At 57.7% G+C, this 18,719-nt stretch overlaps 1 protein-coding gene across 3 annotated transcripts; it reads right to left on the bottom strand.

Moving 5' to 3' along the window:
- Positions 1–1,201: 1,201 nt before the first annotated feature.
- MERTK (MER proto-oncogene, tyrosine kinase) lies at positions 1,202–18,163 on the bottom strand. 3 transcript variants are annotated; one of them, XM_065630455.1, is made up of 19 exons: positions 17,987–18,163; positions 14,407–14,740; positions 14,175–14,275; positions 13,767–13,940; positions 12,470–12,556; positions 11,725–11,840; positions 9,847–10,030; positions 9,424–9,575; positions 6,888–7,041; positions 6,477–6,630; positions 5,101–5,186; positions 4,920–5,015; positions 4,461–4,541; positions 4,228–4,320; positions 3,967–4,085; positions 3,523–3,632; positions 3,161–3,320; positions 2,750–2,886; positions 1,202–1,690 (listed from the first exon to the last, which is right to left on the bottom strand). In XM_065630455.1, the coding sequence occupies exons 1-19, from the start codon at positions 18,042–18,044 to the stop codon at positions 1,243–1,245; spliced, it is 2,844 nt and encodes a 947-aa protein (XP_065486527.1). In that variant the 5' UTR covers positions 18,045–18,163; the 3' UTR covers positions 1,202–1,242. The 3 variants fall into 3 exon arrangements, with proteins under 3 accessions (XP_065486527.1, XP_065486529.1, XP_065486528.1); XM_065630457.1 differs by having other exon boundaries at positions 6,477–6,597; XM_065630456.1 differs by having other exon boundaries at positions 6,888–7,038.
- Positions 18,164–18,719: the final 556 nt, after the last annotated feature.

The following is an 18,719-nucleotide window of genomic DNA, read 5'->3' as shown; positions in this document are numbered from 1 at the left end:
GCTCCCCCGTGGAGCGGGACGCGGCGCTCGGCCCCCCCGCCCGCTCCTCGCCCCGCTCCGGAGCTTCCCCGCCCCAGCTCTGCCCCCCCCAGCCCGGGGATGTGGGGACCCCCCGTGTCCGCATCCCCCGGGACAGCCGGCACCGCTCCGTCCCCCCGCCCCGCAGCATCCCCCGGGACCGCGCAGCGCGGCCCCGCCAAGCAAAGGCTCAGCACCCCCGGTGCGGGGGGGCTTGGGGGGCTGCTCTGCGGAAAAACTGGTGCTGCTGCTGCTGGCGGGACAAGGGAACCCCACTTCCACCGCCCCTGCACTCCCCCTCCATCCCCTGCACCCCTTCCCATTCCTTGCACCACTTCTCCAGCCCCTGCGCCCCTTCACAGCCCCCGCACCCTTTCCTTATCCCTGCAGCCCCTTCCCCATCCCCGAGCCCCCTCCCCATCCCCTGCACCCCATCCTTGTCCCCTGCACCCCTTCCTTATCCTCTGTGCCCCCTCCCAGCCCCTGCACCCCTCTCCACCCCCTACAACCCCTTCCCAGCCCTTGCACCCCCATTCCCTGCACCCCCATTCCCTGCGCCCCCACGGACCAGCGGCCAGGCGCTGCACAGGGTCCCGGCTCCATCTACCAGGGCCAGCGAGGCAGCTGGTTCTGTAGAGCAGAAAACCCCCAAAACCAGAGCTGGGGCAGCTGGGCAGGGCCAGGACATCGGCGGGTGGCCCCATTCCTCCCAGGACCCCCTTGCAGACTGGGACCCTCGTTTACAGACCCGGACTCTCCCTTACAGATTCCCATTTCCCCATCATCGTCGCACCAGGACTGGTGGTTTTCCCAGCGACCAGCCGGGAACCCACTGTCTGGGATAAGGGGATTTGGAAGCAGCCGCTGTTCCTGTTTGGGCTCCACGTGCCGTTTTCGACGGGGATGTCTGGCGGCGTGAACTCTCCCAGCAGGAGCCCAGACCATCCGTGGAGCTGCCCATCACAAAAACCACAACAAGTGGTGAAAAAGGAAAAAAAAAAAGGCCACACAAGGCCAGCTGCCCCTTACCTGTGAGCCGTGGGGAGCACAAAGACCAAAACCCTCCTAACATGGAGAAAAATCAGTTGCAGCACTTAATTATTAAACAACACCCCATGACTGCAACTCCTGGGATGCGCCAGACCCCACCATGAAAATAAGGCAGGAAGAACTAAACCAGGCGACTGTTTATTAAAATAAAACCCTCTGTGTCCTTTTCTTTCTCTACAGGTTTTCCCCGTTTCTCAGCAGCACTTCAGAGTCCTGCGGGCAGAGCGCGGTGCCCACGGGCAAGGTTTCGGCTCGGCTCCACGTCGAGCCCTCGGCGGCAGCCCCGTCGGGCAGCAGCGGGACGTAGGGCTCCTCGGTGGGGACGGCCACCTGTTCCTCCAGCACGTACCGTGTCCCCCACGGGTGGACGTCCACGTCCACGGCCAGCAGCGCTGGCTCCGACACGTCCCCGGGCTCCAGATCAGAGTCCGCTTGGGGGAAACCGGAATCCTGGGTGGAATCTGGGCTCTCCTCGGGCAGGCTGGTGTTGATGTAGATGACGTCCCCGGAGCTCCTGAGGGCGGGCAAGTTTTCCAGCAGCTTCTCCAGGTGGACTTTGAGCTGGGAGAAGGTGGGGCGGGCGGCGGGGTCGGCTCTCCAGCACGCAGACATTATTTCGTAGCTGGGAATGGAGGGAGGAGCGCGGTTATCACAAAGGATGCTCCCAGTCCCCGCTTGTCTCCAAACTGGGCAAGCCCTGACCTGCTTTGCATTAAAACAAAGCAAAATCAACTCCCCCCTTAGGCTGTTTGCCCCCCAAAAAAACCCCAAAACCCCACAAAAAAAACAACCTTGCTGAGCTGCTCAGAAATGCAAAGTTTTGAGGTTTCCACGTTTTCCCTTTCCAGATTCACAGATTTTAGGCACTGAAGGGCCCCCAGTAAAAAGAGGGTATTTTACAGGGCAGAGAAGGGCATCACCAGTCCCAACCCTCAGACCAAAATGTACTATTTTTGAAAAATAAATAAATAACATTCTAAAGAGACTGTTTTCTCCACCACCGACTGCAGAGGGCACCGCTCCTGCCCCCCTCCCACCTTCTGCCGGGATTTCTGTTCTCCTGGAGCTCAGACGCTGCTTTTCCCTCCCTGGGCGCCGCGCCGCTCTGCTCTGGGATCTGCCTTTCACTGGGCACGTCAAAACTCGGGAGATTATGCAAATATTGAGGGTTTGGGAGTTTTTGTTTCTGCGACGCTTTCATTTAAAATGTGACCCGCACCATTCCGGCCAGTTTTCCTCTGAGAGATAAACCGCGAGCGCGTTCCCTGCCTGCACAAACCCACCAGGAAGAAAAGGTTAAATCCTTGCCATTTTTTAAAATCCAGTCTTTATAAGTGTTGTTTCTGGGGGCAGTGGGAGAAACGGAGGGGGTGAGGCTGCAGGTGACCCCCTCCCAGTACAGACCAGTCTGACTGGGCTCGGAGAGGCGGGTTTGCAGTGGGGTGAGCGCGGGTACCCCAGAACCCTGCGCCGTGACGCGCAGCTTTGCCGGCTTTTGGCCAAATTCGTCGCTAAGCCGCAAATCCGCAGCGCAAATAGTTGCTGTGTCCTTCCAGGAAGGGCATCGACGACCAAGACCCGCGAAGCACAAAGAGAAACCGCCTCAGCCAAGCGATGCACAGGTTGTTTGCGGACAGACAGCGAGCAAAGGGGCTCGCCAAACCGTGGATTTGATACTCACAGCTCGTCCAAACAGCCCTCGGGCTTCTTGAGGCGCTGCCCGTGGAACAGGTACTCGTAGATCTCGTGGTTCTGCACGCCCGGGTAGGGCGTCATCCCTCGGGTGGCGATCTCCCACATGGTCACGCCGAATGCCCACTGCGGGGACAAAGGGAACGCGTGCTGAAAGGACCTTTCCAGGGGGAATGAATGAGGCTTTTCACGCGGAAAAGGTCACCGCACAACGCCAAGAGCTGCCGCTCCAGCCCTGCCCTCCCCGAAAACTGGAAATAATAAGCAATGATGCAGCAGAGGCGAGCGGCCCACTCAATAAACCTATTCCAGGACGCCGGGCGGGCAGCGAAAGGTCAGAGAACAACCGTAGCAAAGTGCGGAAAGGGAGGACGACTCGACCCACCGGGTCTCGACTTACCACGTCGCTCTTGGTGGTGTAGACGCGGTCAGCCAGGGACTCGATGGCGATCCACTTCACCGGCATTTTGGCTATCCGGCCCTGGCGGTAGTAATCGCCGCTGTAGATCTTCTTGGACAAGCCGAAGTCTGCCACGCACACCGTCATGTCGTCCCGCAACCTGCCGGGAGGAAACGGGGACGACAAGATAGAAAATTCTGAAGCACGACCTGAGGCTGAGCTCTTTTCCCTTGTCCCTCAAGGGTTTTTTTGAAGGTTTTACTTAAGGTAGGTTTTATTTAAGGAAGCAGAGTTGCGCTGTAAAACCACAGGGCTCCACCCGGTGCTTATCCATCCAGGACAAAGCAGAGGGAAAAACTCACATGCAGTTTCGAGCCGCCAAATCCCTGTGGAGAAACTGCCGGCTGCTCAGGTACTCCATCCCCAGGGCGATATCGACCATGAACTTCACCAGCGTCTGCAGGGGCACGAACTGGGAAGGGAAGGACGCGGGTTAGACAGTGCAAGCCCTGGTGTGGCCACATCTGGGTGCTGCGTCCCGTTTGGGGCTCCTCGGGAGGAGAAAGACGTGTTGGAGCAAGCCCAGAGACCACCACGCTGAGGCTGGAGGAGATGGTGTGCGAGGAGGAGCCGAGATAACGGGGCTTGTTCAGGCGAGGCGAGAATCCCAGAGGGTTTTGTGGAGCTGGATCCCACCAAAGCGGGAAGCAGGACCACGCCAGGTCCTCCGACGTTCTCAAAAAGCAGTCGCAGGTTTGTCCCCAGGAGAGGCGGACACAGGGCGCTCTGCTCGCTGCGGTCGTTACCTGCGGGGCCATCTCCAGCCGCGAGCGGAGCAGGAAGCTGTGCAGGTCGCCGTATTTCATGAACGGGAGGATCACCATGGGCTTGGGGACCTGCTGGGAGCTCAGCTCGATGCACACGCCTGCAAAACACGGGCAGGTTGCACAGCCCCGTGGGCAGAGGCACCACGGTCCTCCCTCCACGTCTGCGCGGGACCCGAGCGCTGCCCGGGCCGGTTCCCCAGCCCACATCCCGGCTGGAGGGCGAGGAGCGACAGCCCGTACCGAGGAGCCTGATGACGTTGGGATGGTCAAAGTCCTTCATGCACGCTGCTTCGCTGAGGAACTCTTCTATCTCCCTTTGGGAGAAGTTATCCACTGGGAAGCAGAGAAAAAAGGAGGAGGTTTAAAACCCCAAGAGCTTTAACACCCCGAATCGCTCCTGCGCGGGTCAGGGACCACCAGGAGGTCTCTGCCACCCAACGTCAAGTTCTGTGAGGCCAGGGGGGATGACTTACGCTTCATGGTCTTCACAGCCACCTTCCGCGGGGTGTCCTCGGGCTGGGTGAGCCGCCCCTCCACCACCGACCCGAACTCCCCTGCGCCGCGGGGGAGAAGCAAGCGCCTCATAGAACCACAGAACCATTCCGGTCGCAAGATCATCGAGTCCAAACGTTAACCCAACACTGTCACTAAGCCGCGTCCCTAAGAACCTCATCTGTGTGTCTTTCGAACACCTCCAGGGACGGCGACTCCACCGCTGCCCTGGGCAGGCTGCGGCACCACTTTTGAGGACACCACTATGACCCCGAAGATCTGAAATGCTCTCAGATGGAGACCTCACCCCCAAAAAGCTGCAGGGGGAGGCTTGCGTCTCAGCAGCGGCAGAAGGACATGAACACAGGGGTCTTGGCACTTTGTCATCTTGACCCCCCACGTCCCCCGGACCCGGAGCCGTGTCCGTCCCCAGCACTCACCCTCTCCCAGGATCTTCCCCAGGCTGAGGGCGCTTCTGTCCACCACGACATCCTGCAGCTTCTGCTGGAGCTCGCTGCTGACGCCCAGGCTGCCCACTGCGGGACAGAGGAACAGCAGCTCAGCTCACGTCCCACCTGCTGCGACATCCCCATCAACAGACGGAGAAATAAACCCACGTACGCGTGAGCTCCACGGCTCGCCGGCAGTAGGACTTCTTGGCCGTGTAGCTGACCGCCAGCTCCAGGTCGTCGCCGCGGAACGCGCTCCTGGCGGGACACAAACGGACCGTGCTGGGCCACGTGCGCGTCCCCCGCGGAAGGAACCCCCTGCCAGGGGCACCGGGGGAAACGCGCGGGACGCCCGAATCTTTTTCATTTCCCTCTGACTGGACGGCTGCCATCGCTCACAGGGTCCGCGCAAAACAGCCGCTTGGTAAACAAGGCTGATCTGTCGAGGAGTGAGTCACAGAGGGTTTGGTTTTTTTTTCGGAGGGGGAAATGGAATACTCATTTCCTAACCGGAGAGCAGTCTGTGCCGGTAGCAACACGGTGCCTCCTAAAGCAACCTCTCCTCTTGCCCGGTGTACAAATGCAGTGTGTAAATGCTCTCTGTCAGCACATGCAACCACCGTCCTTTAGCCAAAAAGAAACCAGAGGGAGCTTCACACCACGGCCCTGAAACAGCGGTGATGGGCACGCTGCTGGGGATGCTGTGCAGCCCCAATGGTACGGGGCCCTGCGGGGTCCGGCACTGGGAAACGGAGCTCCCGGGCGTCAGGGTCGCGAGGAGAGAGCGACAAAGCTACACCAGTTAGGAAAGGGACCCTTACACACCACCAGTTTCCAAACTGGGATGGGGGTGAGGCCGTGGGAGACCAGATTAAGTCAAATTCCTTCACCGGCTCAATAAATTCCCTTAATGAAATAACGCTCTTCCAAAGGGGTTAATTATTATATATCCCAGTTCCAGCTTGACCGCAGACACCCAAGTGACAGCGCCTGTAAGAAAAGCCGCTGGCACCACGATTGTTTAACGAAACCAGCAGCACGGGGCAGTTAAATGCCACTTAGAAAGTCACGAGCACGAGTGAGTAGCGTTGGCTTATTGTGGCAGAAAACAGCCCTGTGTCCCCATCACCGCAGCACCACTCACCAGCCCAGCACCAGCCTCTCTGCCCAGTCTCTGCCCACATTGAGGCACCGGACCGGGCCAGATTTGGCGTGTGCCGAGGCAGGAGGGGTTTCTTGGGGCCCCAGGATGTTGTGCATCTCTGCTCTCTCACCTCTGTGTCCAAACTCCTCCCGCACCAGATTGCACAAGTTTACTTCCCTTTAAAAAATAGGAATAGTGAGCAAAAGGTGAACCGCTGGCCTGAGGAAGACGGGGGAAGTGCCGTCGCTGCGGTAAAAATACCCTCAGTCCCTCACCACGGGCGTAAAAAAATGTCATTTGTGGGGATGATGTCAGTGCTGGAGGCAGAAATCTTCCCCCCACGGCCAGCATGGGCTGCTGGCCCCCACCGGGCCCCTCCCCGAGCTGTTTGCCCTTCGCCTTACCCGTATTTTGTTTCCACGCATCTTTTCTGGATGACCACGGACAAGCAGAGCACCAGCCCGACGGCAACCGTCCCGCAGATGAAGCCCAGGAGCACAACGAAGGAGTCGGCGTTCCCGGAGGCTGGAGTCGAAGAGGGGGCGGAGGTTATTAATCCTGAGGAAACGCCTCGTTAGTGGAGGTGAAGGAGCCAGCATGCAGCACCCAGGGGCTGGGGGGGATTCCCCGGGGGGTGGAAACAAACCCAGGAAAGCCCAAAGGGTTACAGGGGAGAAGGGGGCACGAGGACCACGGCCGCACGTGGAGAGCAAGTCTCCTGGCTACCAAACGTCCCAAACTCTCGGCCAACAGCGGGGAAAGCGTCCGGAGGAGGATGGAGGGATGTCAAATCGCCCTCCCCTGCGTCTCCTTACCGCCGCCAGGGATGAAAACCTCCACCGGGCTGCTGAACGGTCCCGCTCCCCCCTTGGTGACGGCGGCCACGCGGACGGAGCAGGTGGCGTTGGTGGCCAGCACGGGCAGGACGGCCACGCTGGCGTTGGGTCTCGCTTCGGCGGAGACGTTCTGCTGGAGAGAGGAAGGGGAGAAAGGCCTGGGCTGGGGGAGACAGAAGCCGGAGGGAAACCCGGAGGTGTATTGAGAATTGGCCCCTTGTCACGCTTCTGTGCCGCTTTGCTTTTGCAAGCCCGGAGGAAACGCGGCAGCGAGCTGTTTGCAGAGAATAATGGCCCTGCCTGCAAGCGCCGGGCGGGATGTGGAGAGGGGCCGAGCGGCGTTTCCCATCCAAACCTCGTCCTGCTGCCGCTCTCTGCTTGTCGACAGCCGCGGGGCCGGCAGCCCGAGCCACAGGAGAGGCAAGGAGCGGGGAAAAGCATTTCGCGCACGGGCAGTAATGCAGATTTTAACCCCCAGCCTCGGTGCTCACCACCGCCGCTCCTCCACAGAGCATCTCCCACCGCATTCAGCCACAACCCTGCCCGCTTCATCGCTCAAGTGCCCGGCCACTGAGAGTAGATCTTAGGGCGGATATTTTCTGCATGTGGTTTTGCGACAGGCTAATAATATTTCTAGTTTTAAGGGTGTATTTCCTTGCCTGTTAACACGGCGGGAGTCAGCGTGGCGCATGGCACAGACCTTTTTCCTTGGTGAAAACACAAGTGAGTCTTTCCCTGCAAATTCCCCATTGCTCCCTGGTCTTTTTCGGCTGGGCCAGTGCCCGCTGCTGCTCCCCACCACTCTCCAGCTGCAAAACAGCTGCCCGGCAGCACCCAAAACATCTGGCAGGCTGCTGTGGCCAGCAGAGCCCGGCTCCGTGCCCTGGCTGAACATCACACGGCCAAGGAAAAGCAGCGGCCGAGGGGGACGGGTGGGCCGGGAGGAGACCGGAGCTGCTCGGAGGGAACCGACCTCTGCTCGCAGCCCTAAAAAACCCACAGAGACGGACGCGAAACGCGTCTGCAGCGCAAGCCGACAGCGGCCGCCGTCTCCGCTGCCGTGCTCCTGCTTCCCCACCTCCTCGCAGCAACGCATCCCAGATCCTTTCCCTACCGCCAGCTGAAAAAACGCCCCGGGATGCTTTCCCAGCACGGCCGTCCCCGCTGTGTCATCTGAGGACAGAGCCCGGCGGATACAACAGAGCGTGGAGAGCACCGGCCAAGCAGGCGGCCGTGCCGGCACGACGCAACTGCCAAGCTTAATGGTTTTTTTTGCGAGTCTTGTGGTCGTTGAGGAATTTCTTCACGTCCCAGCGCCGGCGGCCTTGGCTTAGACAAGAACTGCCAGTTTAAGAATAAAATAAACCAGCTTTTTTTCAAGTTTTTAAAAATAGTTTTTTAGGCGGGTGGTGGAGAAGAAGAGGCCTGCAGGTGGCCCTGCTGACACAGAAATACGGATCCCCTCGCCTTGATCGTGCTGGGGTTGTTAAACCGATGGTTATTCTGGGGCATTTCGTATTCAGCCTGTCCAGGGCCAAAACTCAGGGAGAAGAGTTACTGACCAGGAATCCAAGCAGAAATTTCCCCACATAAGTATTCGACCGGGGAAATGTATTAAAAACAACAACAACAACAAGTTTCCTAGAGCCTAAAGGGCAAGTTCCATTTTTTGCTTTCTGCCTGAGAAACGACAGATATGTCAGCATTTTTTTTTTTCCATGCGAGTCACAAGACCGTACTATTGTTTCCCTGACTTCACTCGGTCTGGATCTATACATGCTCTTCTTCAGAGGCGCAAAAGGAGAACAGAAAATGCAGCATCCTACAAAAAAAAAAATCAGTGTGAGTCACTTTTTCCGCAGTGGGTTCAGGCTGCCAGGGCGCTTCTCTGTGCTTGCAGCCTGGGACGGGGAAAGAGCAAACCACAGGGCAGAGGTGACAGCTGGGCACATCCGCGCAATTATCCAGGGGCTCCCTGATGAACTTTTGCTCGGTAGCCGAGATGAGCCAGGAATCCCTGAGAGGTCACCCCAGCAAATTCCTGACGGCCGTGCCGTGGGTTTGCGTGAGTTAACCCAGCAGAGTGAGGAACGACTCAAACCCCAGGGAACAAATCCTCCCCGACATCTTACGATCGATTCCGTGTCTGAAAGTGCCAAGAGGTGCTGCCAAAGCCTGAGTGCCACCCCAAAGGCCACTCCAAAGATTGGCAACACCGGGAAGAGCATCTCACTTCTGGTTTAGAGAATAGGAGCTGTGGTACCAAACCTCTTGTCTCCTTCGAGCAGAACTGCTTCTTTCCAATATTAATGGCTTAGGGCATTGCCATGAGTTACAAAAACACAAAAGAGAGAGACTATTTGTATTTTAAAAGCCCAGGTGAAAGCACAAGAAAGCAGACAAGCTCAGAAAGAATATATAGCAGCACCAAGACCAAACTGGACATCCCTGCGTGATGCCTGCTGGGTTTTTTTCTAGGCTTTAGCCATTTTTCCCCATTTCCCCGGTGACTCACCAGCCCCTTGGAGCTCTGCCAGCGGTACCAGAGGCGATAGCCCTGCAGTTCCCCATGGATCCTCCCCAGCGGCGGCTTCACCCAGCGGATCTCCAGGGAGGAGCTGGATTCATTGAACGACACCGTGACGTTCAGCGGCGGGGTGGTCGGAGCTGCAGGAATCGGGGAAAAGGCAGGTGAGGAGAGCGGGGTGGGCTCAGGGACACGGAAAACGAGCCGTAGCTCAAGCAGAAAGCACACGGTATTTCCTACAGCCTTTAATATTTGCAGCAGGTGGGTAAATTTCCCCAGTCAACAGAATCGGGACGTCCCGCCCCGTACGCAACCACGACCCTGGACCAGCATCTCATCCGGAGAGTCCTGCTCCGAGCGCACGACCGAGGCGGGGAAACCCTCCTGGGTTCTCGGCTGCTTGTTTCCTACCTCCCTCGGTGGTGCTGGTGGTTATCCAGGGGCTGAACGCCGACCAGCCCACTTCGTTCCCGCAGGAGACGCGCATGTCGTAGCCCACCATGGGCTCCAGCCGCGGGACGCGGTACAGGTGGGGCGGCACCGCGGTGCTGAAGAGCAGAAGCGAGGCGTTGCTCCGCGGAACAGCTTCCTTGACCTTAATCGAAAAATCGGGGATTAGCCAGCAACAACCCGCGGCGTGAGATGCGCGGCAGGAATTTTGCGCCTGTAAACAGGGTCCAGAGCGCCGATTCCCTCGTGCCTCCCACCCGAACACCGGCAAAGCCGTGTCCCTGCACACCGGCTCATCTCTGCCCGGTGGGAAGCGGACGGCAGGAGCTCCGCAGTGCCCGGGCCGAGGGCTCCAAAGCATGCGGAGAAAGAATCGCAGTGGGGACACGGCAGAAACGTGAAATCACCATCACTGCGGGAAGGAGGAGCGAGGGATGATTTGCTCTTTCCCGTGGCATGGAGCAAAAGGAGCACCCAATAGCATTGCCAGGCGGCGAGTCCCAGACAAACAAAGTCCTTTTTCATCATTAGACCACAGGACTTATCACCATCAGCAGCTGCGGGACTAATCTCAGACCTCATCAGACTCCAGCACTACATTTCGCAGCACAGATGAATCCAACGTACTAAAACCAGGTCACGCATTTTACACCAGGAGAAATCGCTCTCTCCCCAAAGAGCAACCGCGCAGCTGCCCACACAGCCCGTGCAGCTCCCCGAAAAGTGTCTCGTTTTGTGGGAAGCACCACGAGAGTGGCCTGGGCCGGGACGATGGGGGAAAAGAGGGAGCAAGAACAGGGGACGCCGGTGCGAGAGACAGTTAGCTCTGAAGACAAGCCACAGGACGTGTTTCAGCCTGAACCACACGCAGAAAGCCACGCAGCCCTCTCAAAAGCCTCCGCGCGTGGTTTTGGGGTGGCGGGGGACCTGCCCTTCTGCTTGAGCAACGCCAGTGCCCCCTGGGTAGCCCAGGATGCTCGGCATCAACGCCAGCAGCATTTCCCAGCCAAAATGAAAGAGAAGAGCCTCACAAAGCTGAGAAGGTCCCCAAGCTGTCGCTAGAGGTGAGCAGTGACCAGACGAACGTGCAAGCTGCTCCTGACAGCACCGCAGGGACTGGCTGCTCTCCTGAGCATTGAGCCCAGCTCAGCCATCTCGATCCTCAACTTGTCCTCTGGGGAGAGTCCATCAAATTAATGTTTTGTTTTTTTTTTTTAAAAAAAGGCTTCTTGCAAACTTAAACAGCTTGAACTTGGCAGGCGCGACAGCAACAGTTTCCTTTTTTAAGCACCGGAGTGCTCAGAAATGAGTCACTCTGTCGGTGGGCTGCGCTGCCCCAGCGAGGGGATTATCGAAAGGGACAGGAGCAAAAAGCCTTAGTCACAGCTGTGTTTGTGCCAGAAATCCTGTCCTGTTTTCCAATTCCAAAGGCCGTTTCCTAATGACAGACCGTGAACGTTAAGTCATAGGAAATTCCTTGGCTCTCCACCCCGCTTTTCCCGAGCTCCAGCTAATATTAGCTCTGGTACCTTTGCCCCTGGTAACTCCTTTCACTTTTACCTGGCTTCAAAGTCCCCTCTCTCTCAGCTGGAGTATAGATTAGCCGGTATAAAAAAAACATTTCCACGGGAGAGCAAGCGATGGGCTTGGACTGCGACACCCAGCGATATCAAACAGAAGGAGCAGGTGGGAATTACTTGCGAAAACCCGCCTCATGCTCCCCGCGCGATCCCTTCCACCGACTTTCCCCCTCGCAGCGGGCACAGCAAAGCTGGTTTTTGTGAGCGGACACCGAGCTGGTCTCCAGCAGCATCTTCCAAGGGGGTTACGGGCACTTACCTGGACCCTGCAGCTGTTCAGCGCGGAGAACGCATCAAAGCCCGGCACCCAGGATATCGCGATGCTGTGGCCCGTCTGGTTGAGGACACGCAGGCTGGTGGGTGCGGATGGTATTCCTGCGGGGAAAAGGTGAGGACAGTCAGCTGGAGGTTTAAACGCAAACACGCCACGTCTGGATTCCCCCAGGCAGCCGCCAGCATCCTCCATCCACGTACTGCAGGCATCTCAGACCATTGGGCAGGCAAGCAGGAAAAAAAAAAAAAAAGCCATTTGCAGTTATATTTTGAGCACGTTCTATATTTGTGAGCAATCTGGGCCGCTCAGAGGCAATGACATATTTGGGGGAACACCTTCCTCACGCTGCTGGAGTGGCCCCTGCCAGGAATGCGGAGAACTTCCACCATTTCCTATGGAAAATTGTGAGCGCCGCCCTGGTTGTGAAGGAAGGAAGAGAGTGATACGGCCCTTCCGAAACCCGCGCTGGGGCTGGCAGTTCTGCTTTCAAACGCGCTTTCTGGTCCTTCCTCCCACGGCCGTGATAGTGGGATGGCAGAACCGCACTGGGTGATTCTAAATCACTGCTTGGTTTTAAATATAGGTTTAAAATGAGGAAAAATGAGTATGGGAGCCTTAAGAACTTCTCCTTCGGCTCCTGTCGAATGGCTGCTGGGAAGGGTGGAGGTCGGGACAGCTCCTGCTTGGACACGTGCTCAGCAGCTCAGGTGAGCATCACATCGCCGCTTACCTTTCACGTTGACCTGCCCGGGGTTGGACGCCGTCAGCCCTTTCCTGTTGTGAGCCTCGCAGCTGAACAGCGCCGTTTCGTTCAGACCTGTGCGGGCCAAAACAAGGGACCTGCTCGAAACGCCCAAACCACACCAATCCTCGCGGAAAACCCTTGCAGCCTTGCTTTAGTTTGTTTGGTTGGTTTTTATTTTTTTTTTTTAATTTATTTTTTTTTTTTCCCCCTGCCCGGGGATGACCTCCACCACCCCGCTCGCCCACCTTCCACGCCACATGCACGGCGGGCAGGACCGTATGTTCCTACGGTGCCGTTGCACAACCTCCTGAGTAAGCGTTTGTTTCGCCTTTGAAACGGGAAAGGCAGAAAGCAGAAGAGCCCACCACCACCACCACCGCCGCCGCGGCTCGGATCAGATGACTTATTGCTTTCCGAAGATTGCTCAAATCTCCCGGCTGATAGCGGAGGACCGGCCGCTTTTGGGGGCCGCTGGAAATACCCGCGTGCGGACGGCTGTTTGCTTCCCCCGGGTTGCCGGCATGGCCAAGCGTTTGCTCGCACCAGCAGCACCAGGAGGGTTCAAACGACCCGATCTAGCGTGTGCCAGCGGATGCAAGAGCATCCAAGAGGAATGAGTCACTTTTTCCGGCTTTCACTGCCTTTTAAAGCCTGCCTTTGGATGCCACGATAACTCAGTTATAGTCTGGCTGCTAAGTGGTCTTCTCATCAAGAAGTCCCTCCTCTCTTCTGCGTGTGCAGCACAACCACGATGGGTTTTATGTTACGGGAAGGACTTTTCTCCCTGTGCTCCACCGGCCCAGCATGGAGACGCTGCAGGGGCCAAGCCGAGCTCTTCCAGAGACACTCGGAGGGGACCACCAGCGAAGCAGCCCAGAAGAGCAGCGCTCTACTTGTTGCTGCGGCCACAGGCCGGAGGAAAAACCTGCTCCTTGCTTAGGAAAGGGCAGTTTGAGCGTCCTGCCTCTTCTGAGGAAGAAGCCTTGGCAAACCGGTACCTCTGTGGTCCCTCTTTTGCAACGCCGGACCCCCGTGTCCCACTGCTTACAATTTGATGGCCGTACTTTATGCCCAGACCTCCTGGGAAATGTGCCAGTGCTGAGCATTCCAGGAGTGCAGGGTGGCACACGAAGACAAAATAAGCTGCGACAGCCCTGTGACAGCACACGGGGACACAGCCCCAGCCTCCCAGGAGGCGCGAGGCCAAGGGGACGGGCTGCGAGGTGGCGCGAGGGCCACCCGGGTGGCCCGGCTGGCCGTGGCAAGGACGCGCAGGGCTCACCTGGCACGGTCAGGACCGACGGGGAGATGTGGGGCTTCTCGTTGACTCGGACGTTGTTGCGAAACCAGTAGATCTCCACGGGCTCCGGCGGGCCCACGGCTTGGCACGTGAGGTTGAAGGGACTGTTCTTGGTGACGTTCAGCTTCTCGGGCTGACGAACGAAGTGCGGGAGCCCTGCACGGACACAGGCAGGGAAACAAAAGATGCAGAGAGCTAGGACGCACAGCCCTGTCAACAACCCCGAATTGTCCCGTCCGGGGCTGTGCAACAAGCCCCTTCCCATCCAGGACTCCCGGGTCCGGGAGGACACCTCGCAGCTCCCAGATCACGGTCCCCGGGGCTGTCACTCTGCCAGGGCACAGTGCTCCGCGCCCCCAGCACGTCCGCGCTGGCCCTCCTCCAGCTCACCTTCCAGCTGCACCGCGATGGGATCCGACACCACCTCCACGCCAGAGATGTTGAGTTTGCAGACGTAGGAGCCGTTATCCGAGCGCGTGGCCGCCAGGATGCTGCCGGAGAGAAGCACAAGCTGGGCTTGCAAAGCCAGGCTTTGGGGGCCAGGGAGTGTCTGGGCATCCTAGTCCCAGGCCCAAGTAGCCAATGCTCAGGGTGCAGCTCCAAGAAGGACGGTAGAAGTTACCTGAAGGTGGAGGTCATGGCCACGTCCTCCTCATCCGAGATCTCGAAGTGGCTGGTGGAGACGCGGTCCAGCACCTCCCTCCCGTCCTTCCACAGAGAAATGCCCGGGGTGTCCGGCCTGAGCAGCAGCTGAGGCACTTTGATGGAGCAATTAAACGTGACATCCTTGTGCTCGTTAATCACAATGTGCCGCACCGTGGGGTTGAACTTAATGTGTCCTGGGGAGCCGGCGGAGGGCTCGTGGTGGGGCCGGGGCCAGTGGCCGGCGGTGGCCACGCTGCGCTCGGGGTGCCGGGACGGGTACGGCCTCGCACCTCTGTTTCCGTCAGCATCGTCTGCGAGAGAAAATCTCAGCTTTGTAACCAACAGCCAAGAAGCGCCCCCCTCCAAAACCCCGCAAAGCCCCACCGCTTCCATTAATACAATAATTCAAAGCAGTTCATTTACAGATGCTCCAAAAATACAGAATCTATGAGACCTCTCTTAAGAGGAGGAAACGTGGAGCTGGGGCTTGCCCCAAGACTATGTACAAGCAGCACCTCCAAAAAAAGACTTTTTTAAAGCAAACCACAGCAGCCCAGGCTAAAGAAAGTGTTCGGCCGTTCGTCCTTCAGCCTGGGAGAGGCAGGAGCTATTTCTGCTGCATCGCACCCCCAGGTTTGGAATAGAAAAGGATCTCTGGGCAGGAGGAATTTGGGACTTTACTCCAGTAAAACCCCCTTTCAGGGGCCTCTTCTTGAGCATTTTCAGCTGGGGCAGAGCAAGAGTCCCCGGCGGGGCTTTCTCTGATCTTCGGCTCTTTGCCGGTGACGCTGCTGCCTTTCCAGGACAGGGCGAGCGGCTCCAAAAGAGGGAGATGCTCTCTGAGTCAAGCACAAACACTTTTGCTAAGCCAAGTGCCCCTGCCGAGCTGCTTTTCGCGGGAGAACAGCTGCAGAAAGATGCAGAAACGCCTCCAGACAGCGTGGAGGAGCCGGCTGCTCTTCAGTGTCTGCCTCCCAACGTCTTTTCCCAGACATTTTTCCCAAGGGAAGGTTATTTACCATTTTTTTCTGAGGACTTCAGGCCCCCATCTACAAATCACTTCACATACCCAAGTCTGTTAAACCCAAGCCCGGCCACAAACAAGACAAAGAACACCTCCACATAAAGCAATTCCCCCCAAACAAAACTGTATATTTTAAAGGTATAAGATCTAAAGAATATACCACAAGCAGATGCTTTTACTAGACCATTTCTGAGCTTCCCGAGGCTTTCACGGGCACACAGAAATCCCGAGCCCAGCGGTAAATCTCCCTGCTGCTTCCAGCGAGCAAAGGCATCGTGCCAGACAGGAATTTCAGCTAAATTAACTTCCGAAAACAAAAACCCTATTCACGATTTAGAAGATAATACTGCAGGTAGAAAGCACGACCTCTTTATTTAGCCGGAGTTCAGCTGAGTTTGTTTTGAGGCAGGTCTTAGTCCCGAAACGTCAAACGACAAGTTTTTAAAGCTACGTCATTACTGTCGTGAGTAATGGAGCATTAGCCTAGTGCGTTTTCCCGAGAGCCAAGGAACGCAACCTCATTTTGAGGCTGGATACACTCCTTTGCTAAATTGCTCACTATTTTTAAGCCTCGAGAAATGATACTTCTAGACAGAAATTTGAGAAGGGATTTTTAAGTTCTGCCCGCTCTGGTGGTGCAGAGGAAAGTGCAAAGCTCTCCCTGGCTTTCGCACAAAACAATGGGTTTCCCTTTCAGAAAAGAAAAAAAAAAGCCCCTGAGCTTTTCCAACCTGCTTCCTAAGCTCTCCCATCCCAACACAAACAAAGCCCATGTGATTGCTGCAAAACGCAGCTCGGAGGCCGGGTCAGCAGCTCCCAAACAGCCAGGTAGCTCCACAGAGATTTGCTAAATGCAAACGAGCGAGCGACCCCAAATCCCCTTCCCTCTCCTGCTTTTCCTGCTTTTTTCCCAGGCTGGAGCTGCTCGCCGCTTGGCACATTCCAACCTCAAACAGCTGTTCTCATGCACAATTTTGAAGCTTTCCAAGTGTTTCGCCTGATCCGGGGTGATTTCTGCTCACTCCCAGCTGCTTCAAGTTAAAAGGCAAAGAGCAAAGGTGATCTCAGCCTCGTTTTCTATACTGATTAAACGGAAAGAGGTGTTTGCTGGCCCAGGAGTGAAATACTTTCCTCTCTGACTCATGTGACAACAGGAATTTCTCATATCTAGCGCTGACTCTGGGTACTCCTTCCATCTCCAGCTCTTTGGGATGTGGGTATCTTCGTGGTGTCTTGGAAGGGATTTGCCCCGTGTGGCCAGACACCCCTTCCCCGTGTCCAGCGCGGTTTGCTTAGGCTGGGTCTAAAAGCCCACGCCGAAGCCGGCGTGCCTGCGTGGGTGCCTGTGCACTGGCACAGCGTGGCCCGGGGGAAAAGCCGGCATGGAAATAAATCCACTTGCAAGTGCAGCGCTGCTCCCTTGAAACACCCGGGATTACAGCAAATCTAACAGAGCAGGTCCCACACGCCTGTGGAACGGAGCTTTAACAAGAAAGTCTTGCCTGCTATTAGAGGCAAGACACTTTATTAGGATTAAAACAAAAAAACCCCCAAAAAGCAGGGAGTTGCACAGCCCGTGAATTAAGCAGAACGTTGTTCCGCTGCAGCCCCAGGAAGGAGGGGATTAGAAAACACCCAGGTCTGCCAAAAATGCCTAGCCCTGGATTTCCCATTATTGGAAGTAACTCACCTGCTGGCACCGGCTTTCTGCACGGGCACTTGTTGGGTGAATCCTTGCACCCGGCCGGGGCAGGAGGGGTGAAGAGCCCCTGCCTGCAGTGTTTCCGACCTCCCCATCCCAGGCAGCTGCCAGAAGGAGTGAATCTCCCCCGGGGCCGTGTCTCACTTCCAAAGTGAGCCCGGGGGTTCAGACACCTTTGGGATACACCAGCCCAGGACTCCTGGTTAAACGCACAGTGAGGTCCCCTCGCTGCAGATTCCCGCTGTCACAGAGTCAAGGCTTTTCGCTCCCCCCCGCCCAAAGCAAACACATTCCCCCCTTCCCTGCTAACCCCACCTGCACCCCGAGACCCCCCAGCACCCCCGAGCAGGGGCTGAAACCCCCCAGCAGCTCACAGCCCGCGCCCAAATACCGGCAGCCCGATTTTAACTCCGAAAAGTTACTTTTGCCTCTCCGCGTTTCTTTTTCCAGGTTACCAAGCAAGTTAAAAGCCGGCAGAGCGACGGCACCGCGAAGCGCGGCGCTTCCCGGCGCTTTTGTACGCGGTGGGAACGGGATAAATCCCAGCATCGCCGCTTTTGGTCCCTGCCCGTCGCCGGGTCCCCGGTCGCATCACCCGCCACGCTGCCGGGGCAGGAGGACAAGCCCCAATTTCTGGGGCCGGCAGAGACGTGCCGCTGCCGGCCCCCCTTGCGCTGAGCTCCCCCCAAGGATTTAAGCTGGGCTGAGGTCCGCAAGCCGGGCGGGGGGCACTGGGGTGCCCACGCAACCCCTCGGCGGGGGGAAACGAAGCAGCATCTGCAGGGAAAACCGAGCAGCCCCGCCGAACCCCCCGGATCCCCCCGGACTCACCGGCCCCGCCGCGGGCGGCCAGCAGCGCCCAGAGCAGCGCCCAGCGCCCGCCGCACATCGCCCGCCGCCTCCGCTACCGGCGCCGCTCCCGCCGCCGCCTCCGCTACCGGCGCCGCTCCCGCCGCCGCCTCCGCTCCCGCCGCACCGGCTCCGGGGCTGCCACCGGCCCCGGCCCCGCTCCGCCGCTCCCGCCCCGCCCCGGCACCGCCTCCCGCCCCCGGGGCCCCGCTGTGGGGCGGGGACCGGGCAGCACCGGCGGGTCCCTCCCCGCGATCGCCCGGAGCAGAACAGCCGGGCAAAGGGGGGGGACCCGTTCTGCCCCCCTGCACATCACATTCTTTGCAGCCACGGCACAAGTGTAAACTTTTTTGTTTGTTTGTTTTCTTTCCCCCCGGCAGTGTTCCCGAAACCATGAAATTAAGAAAAGAGATTGTGAATTTTGCGGGATTAGCATCGGGACACGACGGAAACGGAGATGGGGCAAGAAGGCGGTTTTTTTATTGAAGCTGCTCATTTCAGGGTATAGTTTGTAACAGAGCTGGGAAGCGCAGTGCTGCTATAAAGAAAAAAAAATACAAAATCCAGCCTGAAATCTTTTTCAACTGGGAAGAAAATTGTCCTAAATTCAGTGGGGGGGGGGGGGGGGAAAGAACAAATCCCTCCCAGGCTCCTTGGAGTTGCAAAGCTGCTTATTCGCTGTGTATTCTGGTGACAGAGGCTGAATTTCCCCCCT

The sequence above is a fragment of the Caloenas nicobarica genome, chromosome 3, assembly GCF_036013445.1.
Source record: "Caloenas nicobarica isolate bCalNic1 chromosome 3, bCalNic1.hap1, whole genome shotgun sequence".
NCBI classification, from domain to species: domain Eukaryota; kingdom Metazoa; phylum Chordata; class Aves; order Columbiformes; family Columbidae; genus Caloenas; species Caloenas nicobarica.
Note: the sequence above shows the minus strand (reverse complement) of the source record. Positions and strands in the feature narration are given on the sequence as shown.

Excerpts from the sequence above, each read along its gene's own strand:
- MERTK (XM_065630455.1), bottom strand. The coding sequence starts at position 18,044 with ATGTGCGGCGGGCGCTGGGCGCTGCTCTGGGCGCTGCTGGCCGCCCGC. Across the intron at positions 4,542-4,919 it reads GGGGAAGATCCTGGGAGAGG|GGGAGTTCGGGTCGGTGGTG; the intron begins GTGAGTGCTGGG and ends CCCGCGGCGCAG. Across the intron at positions 1,691-2,749 it reads GAGGGCTGTTTGGACGAGCT|CTACGAAATAATGTCTGCGT; the intron begins GTGAGTATCAAA and ends CTCCATTCCCAG.